This window comes from Elaeis guineensis, chromosome 5 (genome assembly GCF_000442705.2).
Source record: "Elaeis guineensis isolate ETL-2024a chromosome 5, EG11, whole genome shotgun sequence".
NCBI classification, from domain to species: domain Eukaryota; kingdom Viridiplantae; phylum Streptophyta; class Magnoliopsida; order Arecales; family Arecaceae; genus Elaeis; species Elaeis guineensis.
In genome coordinates, this window is record NC_025997.2 from 61,534,700 (window position 1) to 61,559,265 (window position 24,566).

General features: G+C 38.0%; 1 protein-coding gene across 16 annotated transcripts in view; it reads left to right on the forward strand.

The window, feature by feature from the left end:
- Positions 1 to 24,566, forward strand: part of LOC105034361 (uncharacterized) — a 115,622-nt gene that overhangs the window by 50,957 nt on the left and 40,099 nt on the right. For 12 of the 16 annotated variants that reach the window (XR_012141534.1, XR_012141535.1, XR_012141536.1 and 9 more), the window contains one exon: positions 16,195 to 16,263. The exons of the other annotated variants lie outside the window; for them this stretch is intronic. Coding sequence is in view for 9 of the 12 variants with exons in the window: in XM_073257941.1 (XP_073114042.1) it covers positions 16,195 to 16,263 (69 nt within the window). In the remaining 3 variants the exon portion in view is untranslated. The remainder of the gene's footprint in view (positions 1 to 16,194; positions 16,264 to 24,566) is intronic. 16 annotated transcript variants of the gene reach the window in all.

Consider the following 24,566-nt stretch of genomic DNA (forward strand, 5'->3'; position numbering starts at 1 on the left):
TAGTGGAATTTAAAAATTTTTAGATTAAATCTAATTTAATCTTAGCATACATAAGATCATATCTTCAAACCATAAATAGGATCATTATATGTGAGATAAGATTCAGATACAGAAATTAAATAGAGAAAAATAAATTTAAAATATACCTGGACATGGATCAATCTTCAACACGAACTGATGATCATAGATGTCTTCCGAAGGTCCCTTATAGCCACACTACGGATATCCACACGAGACTCTGATCTGATCGGAAGCTTTTGATCTCACTGGGATGCTAGCTCTCTTGCAGAGATCGTATCTTGACGGCTGAAAATCTTCTTTTCTCTCAAGACACTCTTAGAGTAAGAAGATGTAGGAGGATTTTGATCTTTACGCTAAAGATCATGAGAAGAATTCTTTCTTCTCTTTTCTTCCTAAAATCCATGCACCAAATCTCTACAATAAAGATATAGAAATTGTCCAACTTTTGGACAAGAAGAAGAGGAGACAACCATGTCTAAACATAGACAAGAGGATGAGAAATAGCTGTCCTAACAACCAACTCTTGGTTGTTGCAAGAAAGAAGGGATTAAACCAACTAACCTCATGCCAAAACAGCTTCACGCCGTGGGCATCTCTCCCTTGATTTTCCACGCACAAAAACTCTCCTCTTCGGCGTCAAACCTGATTCAAATCCATGCCTTAATCGTCCCATATAGCTGGGTATTTATAGGCCTAAGATGAGTTAGAGTTTGGTTAGGAAATCAAGAGTCCAATTCGTTTAGGACTTTTCCAATTTTGTCGCCCACAACCTGATCTCACACTCTCTTTTCTACACGATAACCAGGGGTTTTGGGAGTCCTTATTACACGCTAATAAGAAGGGAAAAGGTGGCGTCAAAGTGGTTTGGGGCGTGGGTCTTTTGGGCGCACAAAACTAGTTAGGCATGGGATTCAATTGATACAAGGGAAGAGTTTTATGATCATAGGACTCTTGATTAAATGGCTATTTTAAATCAATTTAGAAACACCAATTAATCCTAATCACATTAGGACCAGATTAGACTCAAATAGATGGGAATCCAGATCTGATTTGGAGTCCAAACTATTTAGATTTTATGTCTCCTAATTGGAGGAATCCTAGTCCTATTGGACTCTTTCTTGGTGCTTGAGTCAAACTTAATTTTTAATCCTAATTCAATTAGGATTTGGTGCACCCAAGAAAATGAGGATTCCTAGTCCAAATAGAAATTCATATATCTTAGTCTAATTAGGAATTGGGTCAAACCCAAATTCTAATTCAACTGGGACTAATCATTCGATCCTTTTGGGATTATCCTATAACCCAATTGGGGTTGATCAAATCAAACCCATAGTGAGTCAAATTACATCCAATCAAATTAGACTTGATACAAGTTCCATTGCTCAATCAAATTGAGCCAATTAGCACTCCTATTACTAATTAATCCTCCTATAACTCACTAACTCTTTAGCGAGTTACATAATGCAACATTTGCATTGGATCAATTATCAATCAAATTGATAATCAAACACTGTTACGATTCATAATTGTAATTCAACTATTTGATCAGTCAAAAATCTCTTTTGTGTGTGACTCCATAGGTTCTATTCTGTTTGGTAGTGAGATATATTGTGATCTCTATCACAATATCATTGAATATTTTTTAATGGGTTGGAACAATTCCAAGTTTGCCCACCAAGGATCATCGATCATCAAGATGATAGTTGTGAGTCTTACAATCTACCAGTGACACCTAGCAGTATGTAGTAGCAACCCAGCAAAATAAAAGATGAACCTCTAGGTGCAGTTACCGTATAATACAGTTTCTCTATCGTGAGTCCCGATCAGATGGTAGGTCATGGATGAATCGTCAAATCTCAGCATCGATCATATGATAGATTCAAGCAGCTTAAGTCCATATGTGATTCTATGGAAATTCTTTTCTATCAATCACACTGCTATGACCATAGACTTAAGTATTCAGTCTTTTAAATTTCATAGGACTACTCCTTTCTGCTAGGATCGATAGATTTCATTTTGATGGATACCCCACTCCTACAGTAGATCAACTATCGCCAACATCACTACAAAGGCTCCTTGAGATCCATGTTGATGTGTCAGTCAAACTTCAGCAGCCTCACTGTAAGCAGTAGTGCCATCTCAGATTAAAGGATCAGTCATACAACTGCAGCATCGAGAAAGTTACTAACGAGTGAGCAGACATTCATATGATTTCTCGTGTTAGTCACGCTCAGTGCTAGTTGTTCTCTAACAACTACCTGCACTATCGCTTCAGTGTCTTTACATTGCAGACTCGAGATCTATCTGTCCGAAGTAAGCGATCTGTGCACTGGTTTATTCGGATCAATCACCATCTCCATGATGATCCTAAGATCAGGAGCAATTTAGAAATCAACCATTAATGACACATATCTCAAATTCTCAACTCTTTGAGAATGTGTCATTATCTTGTTAATCCCATGGATGATTCATGGACACATAAACATGAATGGTAATATAACTGTTCAATAAGTACAAAATCATGTCCTAAAGATATGAAATATGTCAGTCAAGATTGGCTTCTAGGGCATACATCCAACAATCTCCCACTTACAGTAAAGTCAATCTGTTATGTACCAAACCTCATCTTCACAAGATAAGCTTTAGTCTTAGGCTAGCTAAGTGACCTACTAGTGGGTCAACCACATCACATAAGGAGTTTGCTCTCTGCATCTCTATGTATTTCTACTCGAGGTAGTTGTGTGTTCTGTTGCTCTATGTGCTTGGATATCTGGTGAGACTTAGGCTCCTTAGTAAGGACTATGATGCTTTTGTCTTTGCAGTATAGTGTCATGGTATTTGATGGCATGACAACCAATTCTGCAACTAATATTAAAATTAGAATGTATCCTACACATTTATAGTGTACTCAGCTTCCATCGATCGATTATTTGGAACCTTTCCGAGATATTGACATAGGAACACATCCGATGACGTAGACATTCTACCATCAACATCAGACATAAAATCTAAATTGGTGTATCTTTCCACTCCTATCTTTGATCCTTCTCCAAATTAAGAGCATATCCTTAGTTCTTCTCAAGAGCTTAAGGTCGTTTTCACAGCAATCTAGTGCTCTCAGCTTGGATACAATTGATATCTACTCGTGACAATCACGGTATCAACTATATCAGTTTAAGTACATAACATGGCACATATCTATGTCCGAGAGGGTAGTAGATCCTTCTCTGAGTTTTCTATGCTGAATCTTTTTAGCATCCAGTCTCTATACTTTATCTATGAAAATACAAACATCTAATTGCATCTATCTCTATAGATCTTTAGGACGCTCGCTTTATGTCTTTAATGAAAAAATCTATATTCAACCATATTTTAACCGATGTCAGGTTTGGACACTCCCACTGACCCTTTTGAAAACCCATAATTCCTCTTTTCTGATGTTCCAACTCCAAGATTATTACAGACTTTGTGATCTCCTATTACAAAAAGTGAAATCCATAGATTATTCCATATAGAAATCTTCAGATGATCTCTTCTCAGAAAAGCTATTTCACATCTCTTTTTTGGAGTCGATGTCTCACATCGTCTCGTTGTAGGTTCTGGGATCATCTCTATGCTCTCCATTTCTTATGAAAAATGATTTTCTTTACATCCTCTGTTAAACATACCCAAATACCTTTCGAGAGGATTGGAGATCCTACTATGTGTACGAGATGATGGAGGAATATACGTCTACTGGCTCATGATGATAAATTGGTTCTTAAGGTCCTGTGGCTTGTTGCTTTTCAGAGACACTCTTTTCAAGCTTAATTTTCCTTCCACTGTTTTATCTTGATCAAACAATTTTTCAAGAAGATAACATGTCGGGTCACAATCATATTGTGATCCTTTCAGAAAGTAGTATCCCAAACTCTTTTAGGATGAGCTTTATAGATCTATCCTCTAACATATTCTCCTGCTGTGTTAGACACAGGTTGGACATCCTTGAATCTCAAAATAATTAAGATTCAGTTCTCACCATATCATATCTCATATGGTGTGGTAGGAATAGGTTTAGAGAGAACCCAATCCATATAAATAAAACATGTTCCTAAAAAAATATAAATAAATCAGTGAATTTTATTATGGACCAGACCATATCTCATATAGTCTCTTGACTCTTCTTATCTTGTCGAGTTGAGATTTACTAAGAGGGGTCCAATATGAAACTATGCCATTTTATGAGATAATCGAGAAATTTCTTTCAATGGTATTGCATCATTGATACGATCAAAGTACCTTTAGAAATTTTTTGATTTGTTTCTCTATTTACATCTGAATTCTTTGAACCTTTCAAAAATTTCAGATTTGTATCTCATATACAAAATAGAGACAATTTCTTGGTTAGCACATCATATAGGCTACACACATCAAATGTGTACAAGGATAAGTATCACAGTGGTCCTTTTTTTCTTATCCTACAAGAGTAGCTTTGGTCATATTTCCTCAAAGAGATGATACACAAACTAGATTTGAACTAGATTTGACTTAACAGTCAATGAGTCCAAGCTCATATTTCTCCAGTTTGTTAATCATTTCTTCTTCAATATGACTTAGTATAAGGGTCCACATATACTTTAAGGTTCATCTCAATTCTGGATCTCTCAGATCCAATGGCATTCACTGATTGCTCAATTAAGTTCATATATGCATCACCATGCAAATGATAGAGACCGTCTCTAAGAACTAAATCCAAACGATGATCGCAAAGAATAGATACCTATGGCCATATCAGCAACTGTTGCCCTATAGCCAATTCAAGGGTTACTTCCTCAGCCCTCTACCTTTCCATCGACTTTACACTAGAGTCCATAGCTCAACTGGGAGAAGAGAAAATCATAAAGACAGTATTGAGCAATCTCGACATACCTACTCTAGGTGTGTCTTTGTTTCTTTAGGCTCTTTAGGTATTTACTTCTGAACTCTTTTAAGGTTTCTTTATTATCAACACTTTGACCAATTCAGATAAAGTGCCATAATGGTTTTTCATATGGTAGTTTATCATAAACTATCCATATAAATTAATCAAGGATCGCAGATCAAATTCATAAGCAATTCTTTGTACATAATCATGTCGAGTCTTTCAAGCTCTTTAATTTTTTTGATCATTATCAAATAACGATCATAGACTGACTGTCCATCATACATCAAATGCGCTGTGCGACTCTGATCATCTTACACTTGTAGATGAATCAACATATTGTAGGCAGTGAATGTGTGCTCATGCATAGCACCTATCTTTATTATCATTGTCCATCCACTCATCAAGTATAGCTCGTTGACTATGGATTGGACGGGTTGTTAACATCAGAATAACCTGATAGAGAACATAGCTTAATTTTCTAAAATTAAGAACAATTCTTAAGTTTGTGAGCCAGTCTATGTAATCAGTTTCGGTGAATCGATTGATATCTAGGATTCAAGCTAGAGGGTTGGAAGCTGCACAATAAACAACAGAGAGTAAATATTTTAATTGGATGTTTGTATTTATTTCAATAATTTGCTTTAGGGACTTTTAGATACAAAAAAAGACTCCCATTATTTTATCAGATCTCTCACACTCTCTGGGTAGAGAAATGAAAATTCTGATGCGACAATTGAATTTTTAGTGGATGCTGCGGTCCTACCGATGCCGTGCACCTCACCTAATAGTTATTGGTAACACGAATGAACACCAATGCGTGGACAACTCTTTGTCCAGATGTTTCTCTAAGTATGTTGCAGCCACTTGGTCTCTAAGTTATGTGAGCTCACCTAACAGTTATTGCCCACACTCTTTAGTTAAGTCAGACCCACTGTTCACAAGTAGGTGCAAAGCCGTCTTTGGGTCCCTCATCTAACAGTTATTGGATCCAACCCCATCTTTACCCTGGAGCAACTTTTTGCTAATAGAGTGGTTGCATGTTTCCGATGTAACTGAACCACTGTGGCCAGTCGAGAACAATCAACGTCGGTAGCACGCCCGCACATCTACAATGGTGGAAGATCTTGGACTTAATATTTGATGGAGAGATTTAGATTTAGGTCTCATCTAATCAGTCATCACATGATTGATGTAATTGACACGAGCTAAATCAAACCATCAAGCAATCATATTTGAGACTCAATCTTTCAAATTAGTCAGGTAAGTGGAGATTGGTGGGGGTCCTCCCGTTGCTTTCTTTAGACATCAATAAATTGGTTAGGTAAGCGAACGGAGCCAATTAAATAACCACCTTTCAATTACTTGCCTTAGACACCAATTGGTCAATTGATCCAAACAGGTTAGCTTAGATGAATCAGACTCGAGCTACAGAGCTGAATTAGGTCCTTAGGTTAATTGATTCTATATATGGGTGTCAATCGATTCGATCAACAATAATTGTATGATCTTAAGCTCTATTGACCTCATCCTAATCAACATTTGACTCGATTTGATCAACTGCTAAATCGATTCAAACCCAATGTGATCAAATCAGCAACCCTTACATGTAATCCAATTACAGGACCTAATTTGATCTACCCATGATCAATCCTTCATGCACAAACACCAATTTCAGATTTTAAATCAAAAATTTTCAAATCTAAATTCTTCGCATGAAGAGTAAATTTTGATCTCGAAACAATTTCAGATCATGCATACAAATATGTATCATATACATAAACAAATTTAGGTCAGAAATAATTTCAGCCCTAAACGTACTTTCATATATCATATATATGAATTAAAACAAATCTTGAAACTCTTTTCAGATCTAAATAACAAAACATATATCACATATATGCTGAAAAATTAGATCTAAAAATTCAATCTAATTGAAAATTTTAACATCGTTCTGGGATAATCATTTAGCATAACAAGTTATGCCAGGACAATCTTATTTCAGAACGATATCTAAACTTTTAAGATCTGAAGTTTTTCTCTATAGATTTCAAATCTAAATTTAAATCTTCTGCATATGATGTGGCTTTGATACCACTATAGGAGTTTTATGGTTTCATGCGTGCATGATTTTTCAAAACTACTACGCAGTAGAATTTAAAAATTTTCAGATTAAATCTAATTTAATCTAAGCATGCATAAGATCATATCTTCAAACCATAAACAGGATTATCATATGTGAGATAAGATTCAGATACAGAAATCAAATAGAGAAAAATAAATTTAAAACATATCTAGATATGGATCAATCTTCAACACGAACTGATGATCATAGATGTCTTCCGAAGGTCCCTTGTAACCGCACAAGTGTCTGACCTCTACGGGTATCCACACGAGACTGATCTGATCAGAAGCTTTTTGATCTCATCGGGGTGCTAGCTCCCTTGCAGAGATCGCATCTTGACGGTTGAAAATCTTTTTCTCTCTCAAGACACTCTTAAAGAACAAGAAGATGTAGGAGGATCTTGATCTCTACGCTAGAGATCATGAGAAGAACCTTTTCTTCTCTTTTCTTCTTAAAATTCATGCATCAAATCTCTAGAATAGAGATGTAAAAATTTTGTCCAACTTTTGGACATGGACAAGAAGAAGAGGGGACAACGATGTCTAAACATAGACAAGAGGGAGAAGAATAGCTGTCTTAACAACCAACTCTTGATTGTTGCAAGAAAGAAGGGATTAAACCAACTAACCTCATGCCAAAACACCTTCACGCCGTGGGCATCTCTCCCTTGATTTTCCACACACAATAACTCTCCTCTTGGGCGTCAAACCTGATTCAAATCCATGCCTTAACCGTCCCATATAGCTGGGTATTTATAGGCCTAAGATGAGTTAGAGTTTGGTTAGGAAATCAAGAGTCCAATTCATTTAGGACTCTTCCAATTTTGTGTCGCCCATAACCTGATCTCATGCCCTCTTTTCTACACGGTAACCTGGGGTTTTGGGAGTCCTTATTACACGCTAATAAGAAGGGAAAAGGTGGCATCAAGGTGGTTTGGAGCATGGGTCTTTTGGGCGCACAAAACTAGTTAGGCGTGGGATTCAATTGGTGCAAGGCAGGGAAGAGTTTTATGATCATAGGACTCTTGATTAAATGGCTGTTTTAAACTAATTTAAAAACACCAATTAATCCTAATCACATTAGGACCAGATTAGACTCAAATAGATGGAAATTCAGATCTGATTTGGAGCCCAAACTATTTAGATTTTGTCTCCTAATTGGAGGAGGAATTCTAGTCCTATTGGACTCTTTCTTGTTGCTCGAGTCAAACTCATTTTTTAATCCTAATCCATTTAGGATTTGGTGCACCCAAGAAAATGAGGATTCCTAGTCCAAATAGAAATTCATATATCTTAGTCTAATTAAGAATTGGGTCAAATCTAAATCCTAATTCAATTGGGACTAATCATCCGATCCTATTGGGATTATCCTATAATCCAATATGAGTTGATCAAATCAAACCCATAGTGAGTCAAATTAAATCCAATAAAATTGGATTTGATACAAGCCTCATTGTTCAATCAAATTGAGCCAATTAGCAATCCTATTACTAATTAATCCTCCTATAACTCACTAACTCTTTAGCAAGTTACATAATGCAACATTTGTATTAGATCAATTATCAATCAAATTGATAATCAAATGCTGTTACGATTCATAATCGTAATTCAATCACTAATCAGTCAAAAGTCTCTTTTGTGTGTGACCCCATAGGTTCTATTCTGTCTGGTAGTGAGATATTGGTGATCTCTATCATAATATCATCGAAACACTTTTCAATGAGTTGGAACAATTCCAACTCTGCCCACCAAGGATCATTGATCATCAAGATGATACTTATGAGTTTTACAATCCACCAGTGATATCTAGCAGTATGTAGTGGCAACCCAGCAGAATAAAAGATGAACCTCTAGGTGCAGTTAGCATATGATACATTTTCTCTATCGTGAGTCTCGACTAGATGGCAGGTCATGGATGAATCGTCAAACCTCAGTATCGATCATATGATAGATTCAATCCGCTTAAGTCCATATGTGATTCTATAAAAATTCTTTTTCATCAATCATACTGCTATGGCCATAGACTTAAGGACTCAGTCTCTTAAATCCCATAGGACTATTTTTTTCTGTTAGGATCGATAGATCCCATTTTGATGCACACCCTACTCCTATAGTAGACCAACTGTCGCTAACATCCACTACAAGAGCTCCTTGAGACCCATGTTGATGTGTCAGTCAAACTTCAGCAGCCTCACTACGAGCAGTAGTACCATCTCAGATCAAAGGATCAGTATACAACTGCAGCATCGAGAAAGTCACTATCGAGTGAGCAGACATCCATGTGACTTCTCGTGTTGGTCACGCTCAGTGCTAGTTGTTCTCTAACAACTATCTGCACTCTCGCTTCAGTGTCTCTACACTGCAGACTCGAGACCCATATATCCGAAAGAAGCGATCCAGATACTGGTCTATCCGGATCAATTATCATCCCCATGATGATCCTATGATTAGGAGTAATTTAGAAATCAATCATTAACGACACATGTCTTAAATTCTCAACTCTTCGAGAATATGTGTCATTATCTTGTTAATCCCTTGGATGATTCATGGATACATAAACATGAATGGTAATATAACTACCCAATAAGTACAAAATCATGTCCTAGAGATATGAAATATGTCAGCCAAGATTGGCTTTTAGGGCATACATCCAATAGAAAATACTCGCAGGAGGTCTGACAGTTGATAAAGAAGCATTTCGCTAATTTGAAAGCAACGAAGGAAAGGACAAAGTAGAAGAGGATGGAAGTGGACCGTCGAGCTGCAGAGCCACCTTCTTATCACTCTAGAGAGTTAGAGGAGGCTTCCACTCTAGATGATGAGGCACAGATTGAGGTTGCCATTCAGACGAGCTTGGCTGATTAGTACTGGTAGGAGGAGATGGCAAGGTATAGAGAGTGATTTGGACCATCATGCTATGAATCGGGGTTTGGATCAGCGATCGGTGGAGGAAAATTCGAGTTCAGGACTATCTCAGTCAGAGAGCCCGGTAGTAGAGGGAGCAGACACAGCATATCATCTTTGTTGGAAGCTTTTGGCAGTAGGAGAAGGTCCTCCAGTGATATTCTAGCAGGAGCCACCATCTATGATTTGGATCCACATATTTTTTTCAGTAAGGATTCAAAGCAGCAGAGGATTGATACTATGTATGGTGAAAAAGGATAAGAAGGATATGTGGCGAGTTACTGGATCATGATTTTATTTTAGCCATATTCCAGCAAATACAATAGGCAATCCTTATTATCGATCTGTCATTTCAGCCATAGAGGCTGCTTGTCAGGGTGTAGATTTGTCAGGATCTAAGGACATCTATGGTCAGCTTCTTGATAGTAACAAGGAGGATCTGCAGAGATGGATTGCTTTTTACAAGAATAAATGGCCTACATATGGATTGACAGTGATGTACGATGGTTGGACGGGTCCTACTAAACGGAGCATCATTTAATTTTTTGACATACTGTGATGGAAAAATATTTTTTCACAAATCAATTGATGCTTCAGATAAGATGCACGATGCCACATATATCTTTGATTTGATGGAGGAGGTGATTGATTTAGTGGGTGAGCAGTATGTCGTGCAGGTCATCACGGATAATGGACCACAATATAAAGCTGTCGGAGAGTTGCTGATGGAGCAGCGACTGCAGATATACTGGATCTCATAGGCTGCACATTGCACTGATCTTATATTAATGAATATTGAAAAGATTCGTAAGGTGCAGCAGGTAGTGAAGATTGCCTAGACTATTACTAGATTCATCTACAATCGCACGTGGGTCCTTTCATTGATGTGGATGTATAATAGGAGAATATCTTAAGATCGGATATCACACGATTTGCTACCAACTACATAGTATTTGATAGTCTTCTTTAGAAAAAAGCTGTCTTCGTCAAATATTTGTCAGTGACGAGTGGTAGGAGAGTAGATGATATGCAAGGGTCGGCACTGATGGAAGTCATGTGGAGAACTTGATGACGAATCAGTCATTCTGATGGCAGACTGAGAAGGTAGTGAAGGCTATTAAGTTATTATATGAGGTGCTTCGCATCGTAGATCGTGAAAGATATCCCCAGATGGATTTCTTATATTACATGAAGAGGGGTAAAGAAACAGATCAGTGAGAATGATCCGAAGCATGCTCAAGAATTCATTAACATCATTGAACGCCGTTGAGATGATCAGATGGATTGAGATTTGTATCTAGCTAGTAAGCACGGATTCAAAAATATTTTAAAATATTTTTTTATACTTGTAAAAGTATATTTAATCAATTATAAAATTTATATGCAGCTTATTATTTGAATTCGAGATTTCAGTATACCATTTATGGGATAGATATGGATAACGAGCTTCTTGTTGCTCTTTGTAATGTGATATATAAGATGGTGCTCGATCCAAAAATCGCATCGTTGTATCTGCAAGAGATATGCTAGTTTAAAACAGATATGATTATTCAACTGAATTTGATCTGTACTCAACGATATATTTATAAATTTAATAAATATATATTTTTTTAGACGAAATAATTTAGAGAGGAATTAGACAGCTTTGGAGTCCCATCAGCTATCGTAAGCAAAGAGCAGTTGAATTCAGATAAATTACATATCAATAATGAGCAGTATAGATTGACATCAAATGTCTAATAATATAATTAAATTTGATATGTAATTTTGCTTTTGCAGTTGAATGGTGGATTCATTTTAGAATGTCTGCAGAATATTTAAGAGGTGTGGCTATCTGCATCTTTCCCAGATGGTCTCTGCTAGTGGCTGTGAGCGCAATTGATTGACTTTCGTCTTTATCCACAGCAAACAGAGAAATCATCTGACACAAAAGCGCCTCAATGATCTTGTATATATTTACTATAATCTGAGGTTGAGGCTAAAATGCATTTAAGAGGAAGTGCAACTGAAGTACACTGATCCACACTAGATGATTATGCTGATGAGAATGACGATCCGATCATCGGATGGCTTGCAGATCAGCAGCAAGAGTTAGAGCTTGATGAGTCGGGGTCCCCTCCATGACCAGCCAGTGTGGTAGCTAGAGAGATCATGGTGGATCCAGGGCAATGGGCAGAAAAAATAGTTCACATAAGGTTCCAGCTGATCAGCTACAGCCTTAGAGGACACAGAGGACTCATTCATCACATTATTCGATGTCCGATACATCTTCGCAGAGGTTTGAGCGACAAATGTTTAGATGAGGTCGGCAGTCAGCAACAAGACATCCATCCTCTCAATCACAGGAAACTCAATCACAGAGGGGCATAAGGGGGGAAAGGAAAGATAGTTGCATGTGCACCACTCTCGAGAGTACATGAGCTATTTGGCTTGGAGATCAGGGAGAGTGATGATGATACTAGTAGTAGTTATGGATCTGATGATCAAGGAGAAACTGGAGGATAGAAGATCACTGCTTATGAGACACGATCGCAGGATGATATTCGATTTATCGGTGAGTCTCAGTTTAAATATGCCACACAAGATAGGGACCATGATGGACGAGTCGGTAGAGACTATGGGGAGCCGATTTCATATAGATGATGGGCTCCTAGAGGTTGTCCAGCACACGATGCAGCTGCAGACGATTTTGCACGTAGAGTAGGATCCATAGATGTATCTGGATCATCCTCGCATTATGGATTCTATTACCCACAGCCATCTTATGATTCATATGGATATGGTGCATCCGAGGCATCGTCTTCTAGTGGTTACTACCCTATGCAGCTTGGAGCATCTTACGGATCAGATTTTGCTACCGGCATATTTGGATGGGCTCTTCCATAGCCATATCATCATCCCGAGGATACTTCTCGAAGCCAGAGATTTGAGATGTCTTACAATCCAGAGAGGATGTCTTATGGGATGAATATTCAGGAGTACAGTGCGTCTTGGTTAGATGGATGGACTGATGTTCCTCCAGACTATGCCAATGATCCAGATATCTATGAGCGTCACAGACACTCGACGTGATATTAAATGCAGAGCAGATCTTGAGGTTAGTATATCATTTTTTGTATTTTATACTTTAAAAGTTTAGATATATTTTAAAGCACATTATATATATTTTTTTTAATTTTAGGATGATAGAGTTGTAATATAATGTAAATAAATATATATTTGAAATTTTGGATCAAGAGTCTCTATACCGCTACCGAACTCAAAAATTGAACCCAAATATGTCAATAACATGCAATATAATATAATTTTGGGATTATAATTATGAATTAATAACTTGGAGATCCAAAAAAAAAAAAACAAAACCAAAAAAAAATTGTACCGGTACCGAACCGGTATGTTGGAGCATATCGTGTGTCGGTACGATACCGTACCATATCGTACTGGCCAGACGTCGGTATGCGCACTGGTACCGATATAGCAGATCTTGATTATGATGAATTTAGATCATGCAAGACGTACAAATCTTGCTCATTATAACACAAAGATGGATTATCCACACATTGTTACAGTAATAGAAGGAATCCTCTCATTCTCCTTGGTAATCATGTTTTATAGTCAGAAATCTGATTTGGTAATTTATGCACAATATGGGATTGAAAGAATAATTCTTGAAATGAGCAGTAATCTTAATTTCTTTGACTCTTAATTGAGTATTTTATTTATAGTATATATATGCAGTATATTTATCTAATATATTGTTGTGAATTAATTTCTATATTTTGTCTCTCTCATGACTTGTGATGAAGGATAGTGTTGGAACTAGTTGTAATTGGAGTCTTCCAAAGTTTAAGTACTTGTATGGAGTCTATTGTCTAAGCATGGTTTGGACCTTGGTCGTCTAAAGGTCATTTTGGATTGCTTCTTTGGTGCTTTCTAGAAGGTGTCAGATCTTTGTATCCAGAAGGGAACGGTGTAGAAAATTAGAAATGTCCCCAAGTCATTATATATGCATATTAGGATTTCACTATGTAAGGAGCCCATAGGTGAAAAAATTCCAAGGGCTTGTTACACCGTCATTTCTTTGCCCATGCCACGACCATCGAGAGCTTCAGTGTGTGAGGCCCACCAAATTTCCATAGCTAACAGACCACATAAATAGCAAGAGGGGCTGGCTTAGTGGGCTCGTAGTCAATGGTTTAAACTTGTTCCAAGTCTAAATCATGCTAAAAATTAGCGAGACAGGTGTAGACCAGCATGCATCCTTATGTAGGTTGAACCCGCTTAAAATGCAGGTTGGTTTAAGGAGGCCGTAGGTTGTCCTAGCCTGGCATGCATCCCTATGTAGGCATATTGGTTTCAAGTACCTGCAAATCTAGGTCAGATCGAAGCCCATCATGGGCTCGATCTAAAGTTTGACTGAAACCACACCCATCAACAAATTGGATTGGTCTAGGTCCATTGGGTCCATTGATCTAGTCGAACTCTGTTAAGATCAAGATTTTAAACCTCATGAGATGGAGGTGTCCTGGTTTCACCATAGAACAGGACATCCCATTGTCCCATCCCATCCTGACAACGGTCCCGATTATGCATTTTAGTAGATATTCTCCATCTCTTTTCCCTTCTTTCATTTCTTACTTTTTTCTAATCTTTCTTTCCTTCATTTTTTTTTCTCTTTCTTTTGCCTTCCCCTTTTTTTCTTTCCTTTTTTTTCTTTTCTTATCCCTTTCTTTTTTCCCCCTTTTTCTCTCTCTCTTTCCTTTCTTCCTCCGCTTCCTTTCCTTTTCTTCTCCCTTTCTTTTTTCTTTCATTTTTCTTCTTCTTTCTTTTCATATTTTCCTTTTCTTCATCTTTCCTTCCTATCTTTTTTTCCTCTTTCTTCTTTCTTTTTTCTTCTCTTGTCATCTGGATGGGTTTCGGGGTCCCCAACTGTCCTGATCTCATTCTCACAGGAACGGGATGGGAGGTTTGGGATGCTCGTCCCACTGGGACGTAAAACCTTGGTCAAGACAAGTGCCTTACCCAAGTATGATAATATTTGGATCATGTAAAAATTATTTTTGCTAGGTACTAGGCGGGTATGGTGATTTGGTGAACTTAGTTCCCTTTTTTCCCCCCCTTCCAAAACCCCAAAAAAGAATTGACATAGTTTCAAAGTGTAATCAGTAAATTCTATTAGAAATGTCAAAGGTATCAAACTATGCATCATGGTTTGCTTAACCATGCTGAATCGACTTGTTTAGGGTGTTCCAGACCAAATTGGTTGGTTACCAGCATGGTTCTTGGCATCGGTTTGAAACAGAGGGAGAGGGAAAAGAGAGAGAGAGAGAGGGAGAGGGAGGGAGGGAGAGTGAGCGGGAGGGAGGGGGGCTCGGAAAGAGGGAGAGAGGGCTTGGAAGCCCTTCCTGTTTCGTTTCAAAACAGGGATCCCCTGTTTCATTTCGATAGGGACTCTATGTATTTTTAGCAGATTTTAAATTGATGTCAGCAAATGATTTGCCGAATTCACTAAATCACTTGCCAACTTTAGTTGAAAAATAAAAAAGAAATGCTTGCCTTGGAATGGCATGGTACAGGCTTGTACCAAACTTTGCCAGTCATCGACATAGGTCTTAGATTGGTGCAGCGAACTTTATACATTATATATCAGGTGAACTAGCAATTCCTAATCTGGGCCAGGTCCACATCTGAGTTTGGTTTTGCTCATGAAGAATCAGTCCCATACCCTATGCTGCATTGAGTCCGGGTTGGATACTTCTTGGTAGATCTAGAATTAGACTTATTGTTTTTTCAGGTCGGTCTATAGATGTAGATTGGGTCCAGGTCAGTTCCGGGTCCTTGTGTTGCAATGATAGCCTAAAAAGGTAGGCCAATAAACTATAGTCTTGTGTCTATGTGAAATATCTCATTCTTTGTTTGATTATGTACTTTAATTCATTTTATATATTATAAGATCCATCTATTGCTTTGTGTACATTGATCACCTTGTAGTTATGAGGTTTTCTAATGATATATTGTTAGGCTCAATGCCCTGTGCTGTATGGCATCCACTTGTAAAAAATATTCTTGAGCAATCATATAGTCTAGTATGCAAATTTGTTTAGTTGTTCATTTCTTTTATTAGTCTCATCATTTAAACTGAACAAGCCCTGTTAAATTCCTTTATATATATATATATATATATATGTATGTATAAAATCACTTTTTATAAGGTATCATAATTAACATTTGTTTCATTATCAAAGTTCTGAAGAAGAAAGAAGAAGAGGAAAGAAAGTCCCTTGGTGGCGGTATTCGTCAAAGGAAGACCATTAGTAAGTTATTTTTATTTGTTTTTTAAAGTTATAGTATACATTTAATAGCTCATATCTTTGCTGTTGGAGTCCATTACCCAAATAATATATATTTTTTTTTACAAAACTAATGCATTTTTAAAGTTATTTACAAAAGTAATGCAAAACCATAAAACGTCATTTGAAATGGTATTTTTTGGATAGAAAATGTCATTTCAAATGGCGTTTTATGGATCCACGTCACCTCCTCCCCCATCCCCTGTGGACCATCAAAATAAAAAAAAATAAAAATCACCATTTGTCACCTCCTCCCCCATCCCCCGTGGACCATCAAAAAAAAAAAAATCATCATTTCAAATGGCGTTTTAAATAAAGCGCCATTTCAAATGATGTTTTCAAATAAAGCGCCATTTGAAATGGCGTTTTCAAAGTATCTCCTAAAAAAAAAGAAAAAAAATCAATTCATATCATCCCCATACCGATCTATATCGGTTTCGAGCGGTTGGTGTCTATACCGTACCGTATTGATGCCGTACCGATCTGTACTGCACCGTACGTAGCGGTTCGTGCCTGTACCGTACCAAGATGTACCGGTGCGGTCTGCTTCCTTTCATTTGCCGAAAAATCGGCCTAAACCTTGCAGGTTTCCCACCGATACGGTACGGTACTAGCCGTATCGGCCGATTTGGGCCGGTACAGAATATCATACATCCAGCTGTAGCCCTAGTAGATTTGGGTCCGACACAATCGTCCCATCATTCCTTATCAACTTGGAATCCTCGTCCTCACCATGATTCAGAATGCTTTTTTTGTCGAAATCACCGTAGTCCATCATCCGGTTGTCAGGCTTCAATCCTTCGTTGAAATAAGCTCTCACCATCTGCTCCGCGATACATGTAAAACTGTATCATACCCTCAATGAAAGAAGATGAGGAGAGAGACCAAATGAAAGCAAGTGTACAGGTGAAGAGGTGTGAATATCAGATGCCATTCTATCGCAGTCCTTCTTCATAAACAACTGACTTGTCTGATTTAGCTTATTTTTGGCTATTTCAAAAGATGTAATTAAATTACCCGACATATTATTATTATTTGCATTATAATTTCTATGGCCCTTTTAGCATAACTTTTTCTCTCCTAATCTTCTGGGACACATGAGACTACGTGTATTCATGTCCACAGAGCATAACATCCGATCACTTGAAATTAAATTAATCTCTGATAAAAATAATAATTAATATTAATAATATAAAATAAAATATAAATATCAAGTGTACAAAAAATAGTACAATAAAAGTTTCAAAAATACTAAGTACAAATCTAAAAAATATTAAGTCCCACGAGGACGTTGTGGTGGCCGTGGTCGCTTGGATCTTCTCAGGAAGGTTCTCAACGGCCGTTCCTGCTCCTGTATCTGCTATGATGGCTCCTCTCCCATATCAGTGGACGTCTGCTGGTCATGCTGCTCAGGAATAATTGATGCAGTCGGAGCATCTGCGGACTGAGTGATCCTCTCAACCTCCTCATCTGGATATAAGGATGGGTCTGAAAAGAAAGTGTCATACTCACGTGGCCAATTGGTACCCGATGTCATCTGGGGCATGTAGGAAGAAAAAGGCCCTGCCATCTATGGATCAAAAGGTGGTGGCATCTGTGTAGCGTGTAGTGATGACATCTGTGGAATATGCAGTGATGACATATGTGGAATATATGGTGACGGTGTATATCTCATATCTGACGCATCGGCTGCTCCATGCCAAGGCGCACAGCTATCTCATGCAGTATCCGGATCCGCTCGTCTTCATCAGTCGTAGATAAAGCACAACGAGTGTCCAATATAAGATCAGACATAGAATTAGTCTACATAATAAAAACAAAATTAGCAATATACTGCAAAATATGAAACAAAGATATAGCAGAACTACATAAAATATTTTGCAATCTTCATTATTAGAAGTAAAGACATTGATATAAAGTATAATTTTTGTGGTCTTATCAAAAGATGCACAGCAGAACTCACCCTCGTATCCTGAAACTGCATATCGAGGTTGTCCAATGACTTGCACTATAACGTAAAAAATCAAGCCATGTAGTCAGTATATGCACGGCCTCTCAAAATGTGATCACCATGAATTGTGATCTCGACGTACATTCCAAATGATGATGTATTCTGTATGTCTGATACGCCAGTCAATACGAGCTCTCCCTCGTTGATTAATACGATGAAGTCCCTGACTGATATCAAGCTGCTCTGGGATGCCCTGAATCTAGCCAAATTGCTGCAGCACGATCGGAAAGATGCCACTCCACTACATCAAAACAAATAAGTGGCACCTTAGCAATTCATATGTCATGTCTAACTGTACACATCTGCGGCAATATAGTCAATATCTTATCTGTATATGGCTCTTACAAAAACTGATAAAGTTAAAATAAAAAATAAATTAGTAAGCTAAATTTTTAATAGATTATGAATACTATAAAATGATTTTGTAAATAAATCAAATTTATCCGTCTATGTGTATCAATTAACGTATCCAGCTGGCACCTATAAATTTGTGACACTCTCGTCGATACGTTGTGAATGTTGAATACAACATTCCATCTGCTTGACAGTGTATTCATGTTAAATAAATTTTATCGGATTTAAAACATTACTAAATTTCAAGTAAAGGGAGCAATATTTTTATACCTATATCCCAACTGTTCGTCTAGTCTGAATGGGACATCAGGGTCATGTTGTTCTTGTGGCATTTTGAGCAACTATCGCCATAATAGACTGATAGTTGGCATCCTCTCTAATGCCCAAATCTGTAAATTTCAAAAAAATCATACATGATATATCCAATCAGAGCTAAAATAGAATATTAAAAATATAAACTTTTAATTCACATACCTGTAATAATACAAGATAACCACCAATCTCGCTCTGGTCAGCATAAGAATCCTGGCACATAGCTCTGTACAGGTAAGCTAGTGCTGCATTGCCCCAACTGAGCCTATGAGCGAACTCTAAATTCTCTAATAATGGTAAAAACATCAACTTCATCTTGTTCGATGAAGTATCATGTAATGGAACACCATCTAGCAACTGCAGCACCTGGCCCTTGACATACTGCTACACCATCTCCTCTGGTGTGTCATCTCCAATATGAAAATATCGATAACGATCATCCAAACACTATCTTCAATCATGAATAATCGAAAAATTGAGCCTCGGGTTTAAACCCTAGCAATCGTAAGAACAAAGCCTATCACTCTGGAATGGTAAGCGTGGGATCAACTCTGGTAATTGGATCACCATCAACTGGTAGTCTGGTAAGGATGCTAACATCCTGTAACGTGATGGTCGCCTCATCGAATGGAAGATGAAATGTGTCTCTGAACGCCATCTCTCAAGCAAGGCAGTAGTAAGACCAACATCCATCTGTATGCAACCTATCGATACACTCTATAGAATCTCAGATATCGTAAATAATCTAGCACTCTAGGTGGGATGTGCTCTGTCCTCCAAAAATCAGCATCGGATCGTCATAGTCAAAGATGTCTGGGCTCTTGCAATAAGATATAATAATTAGATAATGTATATGACTTTAACAAGATTTTTTTTATAAAAAATATTAGTAAGACTAGGATTGGAATGCTTATACCGCCATCTAAAATAGTCTGTGATCGATGGTGCTCCTGCAATGTAAGAATACATTTGTCTCGAGGGCTTGGATGTCACAGATCGTAAGCCATAACATGCTAATGAATCTAAAATAATGATATATATCCCAAGTGTATTAGAGCATGAGAAATATTATAGCCATTCATTTTATGAGAAATATAATTTTCAATGCATGAAAATGATGATGTCACTAATTCATTACTAGTAAATATCTGGTAGCACAATATTGTCACATAATACAACTTAAACACAAAATACAGTTTATCTCTGGATATAAAACAACATTGAAAATATAATCCCACAAAAATATATAAAACAATATTGAAAATACATCTTCGGAATGTTTAATTTCTTTCACTGCTTGAAGTTGAAGTGTGTTGCAGTATCGTAGGACAGTGGCGGCGATCATGACCTTGTTCCTTATAAATGCTACAGTGATTCTTATTTTTTATTTGCCTATCATCCATTTCATTTCGCAGTCTTGTTGACTTTGGTCTGTTTTTCTGCTTGGATCTCAAACGATGATGATCAGGAATACATTTGAACATACGTGTATGCATCCAATAATCTTAATGTGGTAATGGATTAAACTTGCCACTCCAAGTATTCATATATATTGTAATTATATATGCATCATCCACAAATCTACTAAAATATACAGCAATTTTTTGGCACAGCTAAAATGTGTGAGCATAGATATTTGTACAAGTTTCACTTTCCACAAGAACGTTTCGTTTCAGTTAAAATAACAGTATGAGAATTTTTTCTACCTCGTAACCTTGCGCTTGCTCTCCTCGTAAGCACTTCATATATGCTTCTTTGAAGGTTGAACGCTGTTACTCAGTGCTGGTTATTTTTAACTTAATTTTCAGCAATTTTAATAGTAACATGAGGAGTAAAAAGATAATTTGGGCTCTCCTGTACATATCTTAAGGCTTGGGCATGTCTTGTATTAAAGTATTTCACAAGACGGTAAAATGTCATTAGAACACAAGCTGTAATTGACATATTTCTAGCTCCTTATAAAATACTGTTAAAAACCTCCGACAAATTTGTAGTTAAGACACCATAGCGCAGGCCGTTATTATGTGCCAATATCTATTTTTCTTTTTCTAACTCAGACAACCAATTTCAAGCCTCTTCATTCACTGTTCTGATCCTACCCATCATAAAGTTGAACTTGCGAACTTGATGAGTACTTCCTGCTTACCATATTGCTCTTTTGAGCTCTACATTTTTAAAATGAGTATTAAAATTACTGCAGATATGTCTTAAGCAGTATCAGTGATAGGCACGTGGCGGACTGCATCCAATAGACTTATCTGCAATGGCATTTAATATACCTGGATGTCTATCAGAAATTAAGCATACTCCATTTCTATCTTTGATGACATGTGGTCTGAGCTGGAAAAGAAACCAACTCCAACTGGCAGTCGTCTTCTTTTCTACAATTGCATATGCTAAGGGAAATATTCTATTTTCTGCATCAATTCTTGTTGCAATTAACTTCTTACCTTTAAACTTTCCATACAAGTGCGTGCCATCAATGCTGATTACAGGACGGCAGTGCCTAAAATCCTGGATGAATAATTTGAAAGCTCAGAAAATATAATTTAAAACTCGGACATCGGAATTTGCAGTTTGAAAAAAATCTCATGAGATAACAGTATCGGAGTTTGCACGTTAGAGTGCAGCCATATAATTGGGTAATTTTGCATAAGACGGCTTCCATTCTTCATAAATATCAACCAATGCCTTCTGCTTTCCACACTATGCTTTCTTGTACGACAATGTGTATTGAAATTGATCATTAACGATTGTCATAATAGCTTCAACTCTAACATCGGGATCATTCTTAATAATATATCGGACTAGTGTGCCAATCATCTTTTCACTGACATGTTTGTGGTCTTGACTCAACTCCATAAACAAACAAGTGTGAGGACCTTCATATTTTGTGATTTGAAAATATCCATGCTTTTTCAACAATGCAGCATGAAGCCTCCATTTACAATTTTGAACATTATTTGATGATGCACATCATACGGACTACAACTTTGAATGTGACTGAACTACATTGTATGTCCGATGCTTCAGAATGTGATAAAGATCAACAGCTCTCTTTAGATAATTTTTACTCTCAAATATTAGACTTTTAAAAAATTCAATCATCGAGGAGTCCCAAAATTGGTAGTCAGAGTTCAATCTTCGATTAGTGCTAACACAATCACCATCATCTAAATTTATGTTGTTAAAAAATTGTGGAGATTTATGCAAACGAGGTTGAGGTTCTCCCATATTAATATCAGGCTGAACATCTTCATCATCATCATCATGACTGCTATTGTCCTCATCCATTCAATAGTCTTTATCCTCATTTTCATCTGACTCAAAGCCTAGATTATTAGAATTTATTTCACCATCTACCCAGTCATCGTCTCCTATATGAGTATCGTATCCTGTACTTACTACTATTTCCATCATATGAGAAGTCATCATGGCAGAAGACACAGGAGAAGTCACCATAGGATTTTGAATAATTGGACAACTAGGACCAGCAGTAGTAGAATGTTGTTCTGCAAATATGACCTCAACACTATCTATTTGCACCATAGGAGTTACGAAAGGCGAGGAAGGCCCAGGAATATTGTCCTCTTGGGTTAAAAGCCAACTATAGTATCCAAAGTTCGGTACATTTTCTTTTTCAATATATAATTCTAAAAATCGATATTCTGAATATTTCAAAGAAAATATCAGCATTTTTTGGACATCTTCATCATCATCAATTGGAACTAAGATATACTTGCTCTGCATTAACTGTTCCGACAGATTAGGAGATCTCCATTTCAAATTGATTTCATATTTTTCTGGTCTTCATTCAATTTGATTTCATATTTTTCTTTATCTACAGGAATACTACTGTATAAATGGTCCAATAATTCTTGACGTGATAATGATGAAGATATCTTAATCATCCGATTTGCAGGATGACTGTATTGCACGCTAGCTTCGCCATTCTGTATTATACTATCATAATACAATAGTAGACGAACCCGAGTACTGGCTATTTTCTCAAAAAAATTTATGACAATATCAAAATCAAAATATTTTGTATTAATAATTATTTTATCATTTCAAATGACTTACATGATAAATGCATCCTATCATCACCTAATAGGCAAAGATAGGTCTTATCCTATTCAGAAATTGCATCAATTCTATAGGTTAATTACAGTAATCAAACGATACGCAATAGGGACCGAAAGAAATTTCAGCAGTATTTCTCCTTAGTTCTCCCTACACGGTTGAAAATGTGTCAGGAGAACTAAAGGAAAATGCTGTCCGAATTTTTTTTTTGAAGCTTCTGTGTATCGTTTGATTACTGTAATTACCTATACAATTAAATACAATTCCCAAACTGTCCAAACTGGACAATCAATTGACTAATTTATATATTTTACGGTATCCATACAAAAATATATAATTAAATTACAAAAACCTCCCTAAGTTTAGGTCGAGATTGTACTTAAGTCCAGTATTTTAAAAAATATACACCTACAGCTCGGTATTTATGAAAAATCTACAATTTAGTCCCCACCTTAGGGGGTACGTGTAGATTTTTCGTAGACGTTAAGAATGTAGGTGTAGGTTTTTCAAAACATTGAACTCATATGGTAATTTCGACCTAACCTCAGATGAGTTTTTATAATTTATTTATATATTTTTGTACGGATGTCATAGAATATTCTGCATTGGTCAACTGACGGGTCTACAGTTCTATGAAATGCAACATATTTAAAATTTTTAAATTAGCATCGGATCCATTTTTAAATCAAATCCGAGTCTATTTTTAAAAAAAATATAGCAAACAACAATATTAACCAAATTGATTAGAGACCCCTCATACATTGCAAATAAATAATAATAATGATAATAATGAGACAAAAAAAAATAAAAAAAATAGAGTGGTGGTGGTGGGGTGAGGGGGTCGGCGGGACGGCACTGAGCGGGGGTGCCACGATGGGAGGGCATCGGGCGGGGAGGGGGACCCACTGGGGGGTGAGGGGGGCAGCCGCTACCGGCGGAGGGCCAAAGGGGGAGGGGGGTTGCCGCCAGTCGGAGGCCTTGGGCTGGGGGGCAGCCGTCGTCGGCAGAGGGCCAAAGGGGGGTGGTTGGGGAAGGGGGGCCGCCGCCGCCCGAGGGGGGCCTGTTGTCGGTTGGGGGCCTTGGGCCGGGGGGGGCGGCCGCTGCCGGCAGAGGGCCAAAGGGGGGTGGTTGGGGGAAGGGGGGGCTGCCGCCGCCCAGAGGCCTTGGGCAGGGGGGGCGGCCGCCGCCGGCAGAGAGCCAAAGGGGGGTGGTTGGGGGAAGGGGGGCCGCCGTTGGCAGAGGTTCAAAGGGGGGGCGCTGCCGTTGGGGTGGGGGAGGTGCCGTCGGGGAGGGGGGTGGGTGGGGAAGGGGTGGTCGTCGCCGGGCGGGGGGGAGGCGTCGCTGGGGGGGGGTGCACCACCGGGCCAGGGGGCTGGTGGGGAGGGGGGGCGCTCGCCGCGGGGGGCTGCCGCTGGGCCAAGGAGGGGGGCGCGGGGCTGTCGCTGGGCCAAAAGGGGGGCGGCTGCCGCCAAGGTGGTGGGGCCAAAGGGGGGCGCGGCCGTCGCTG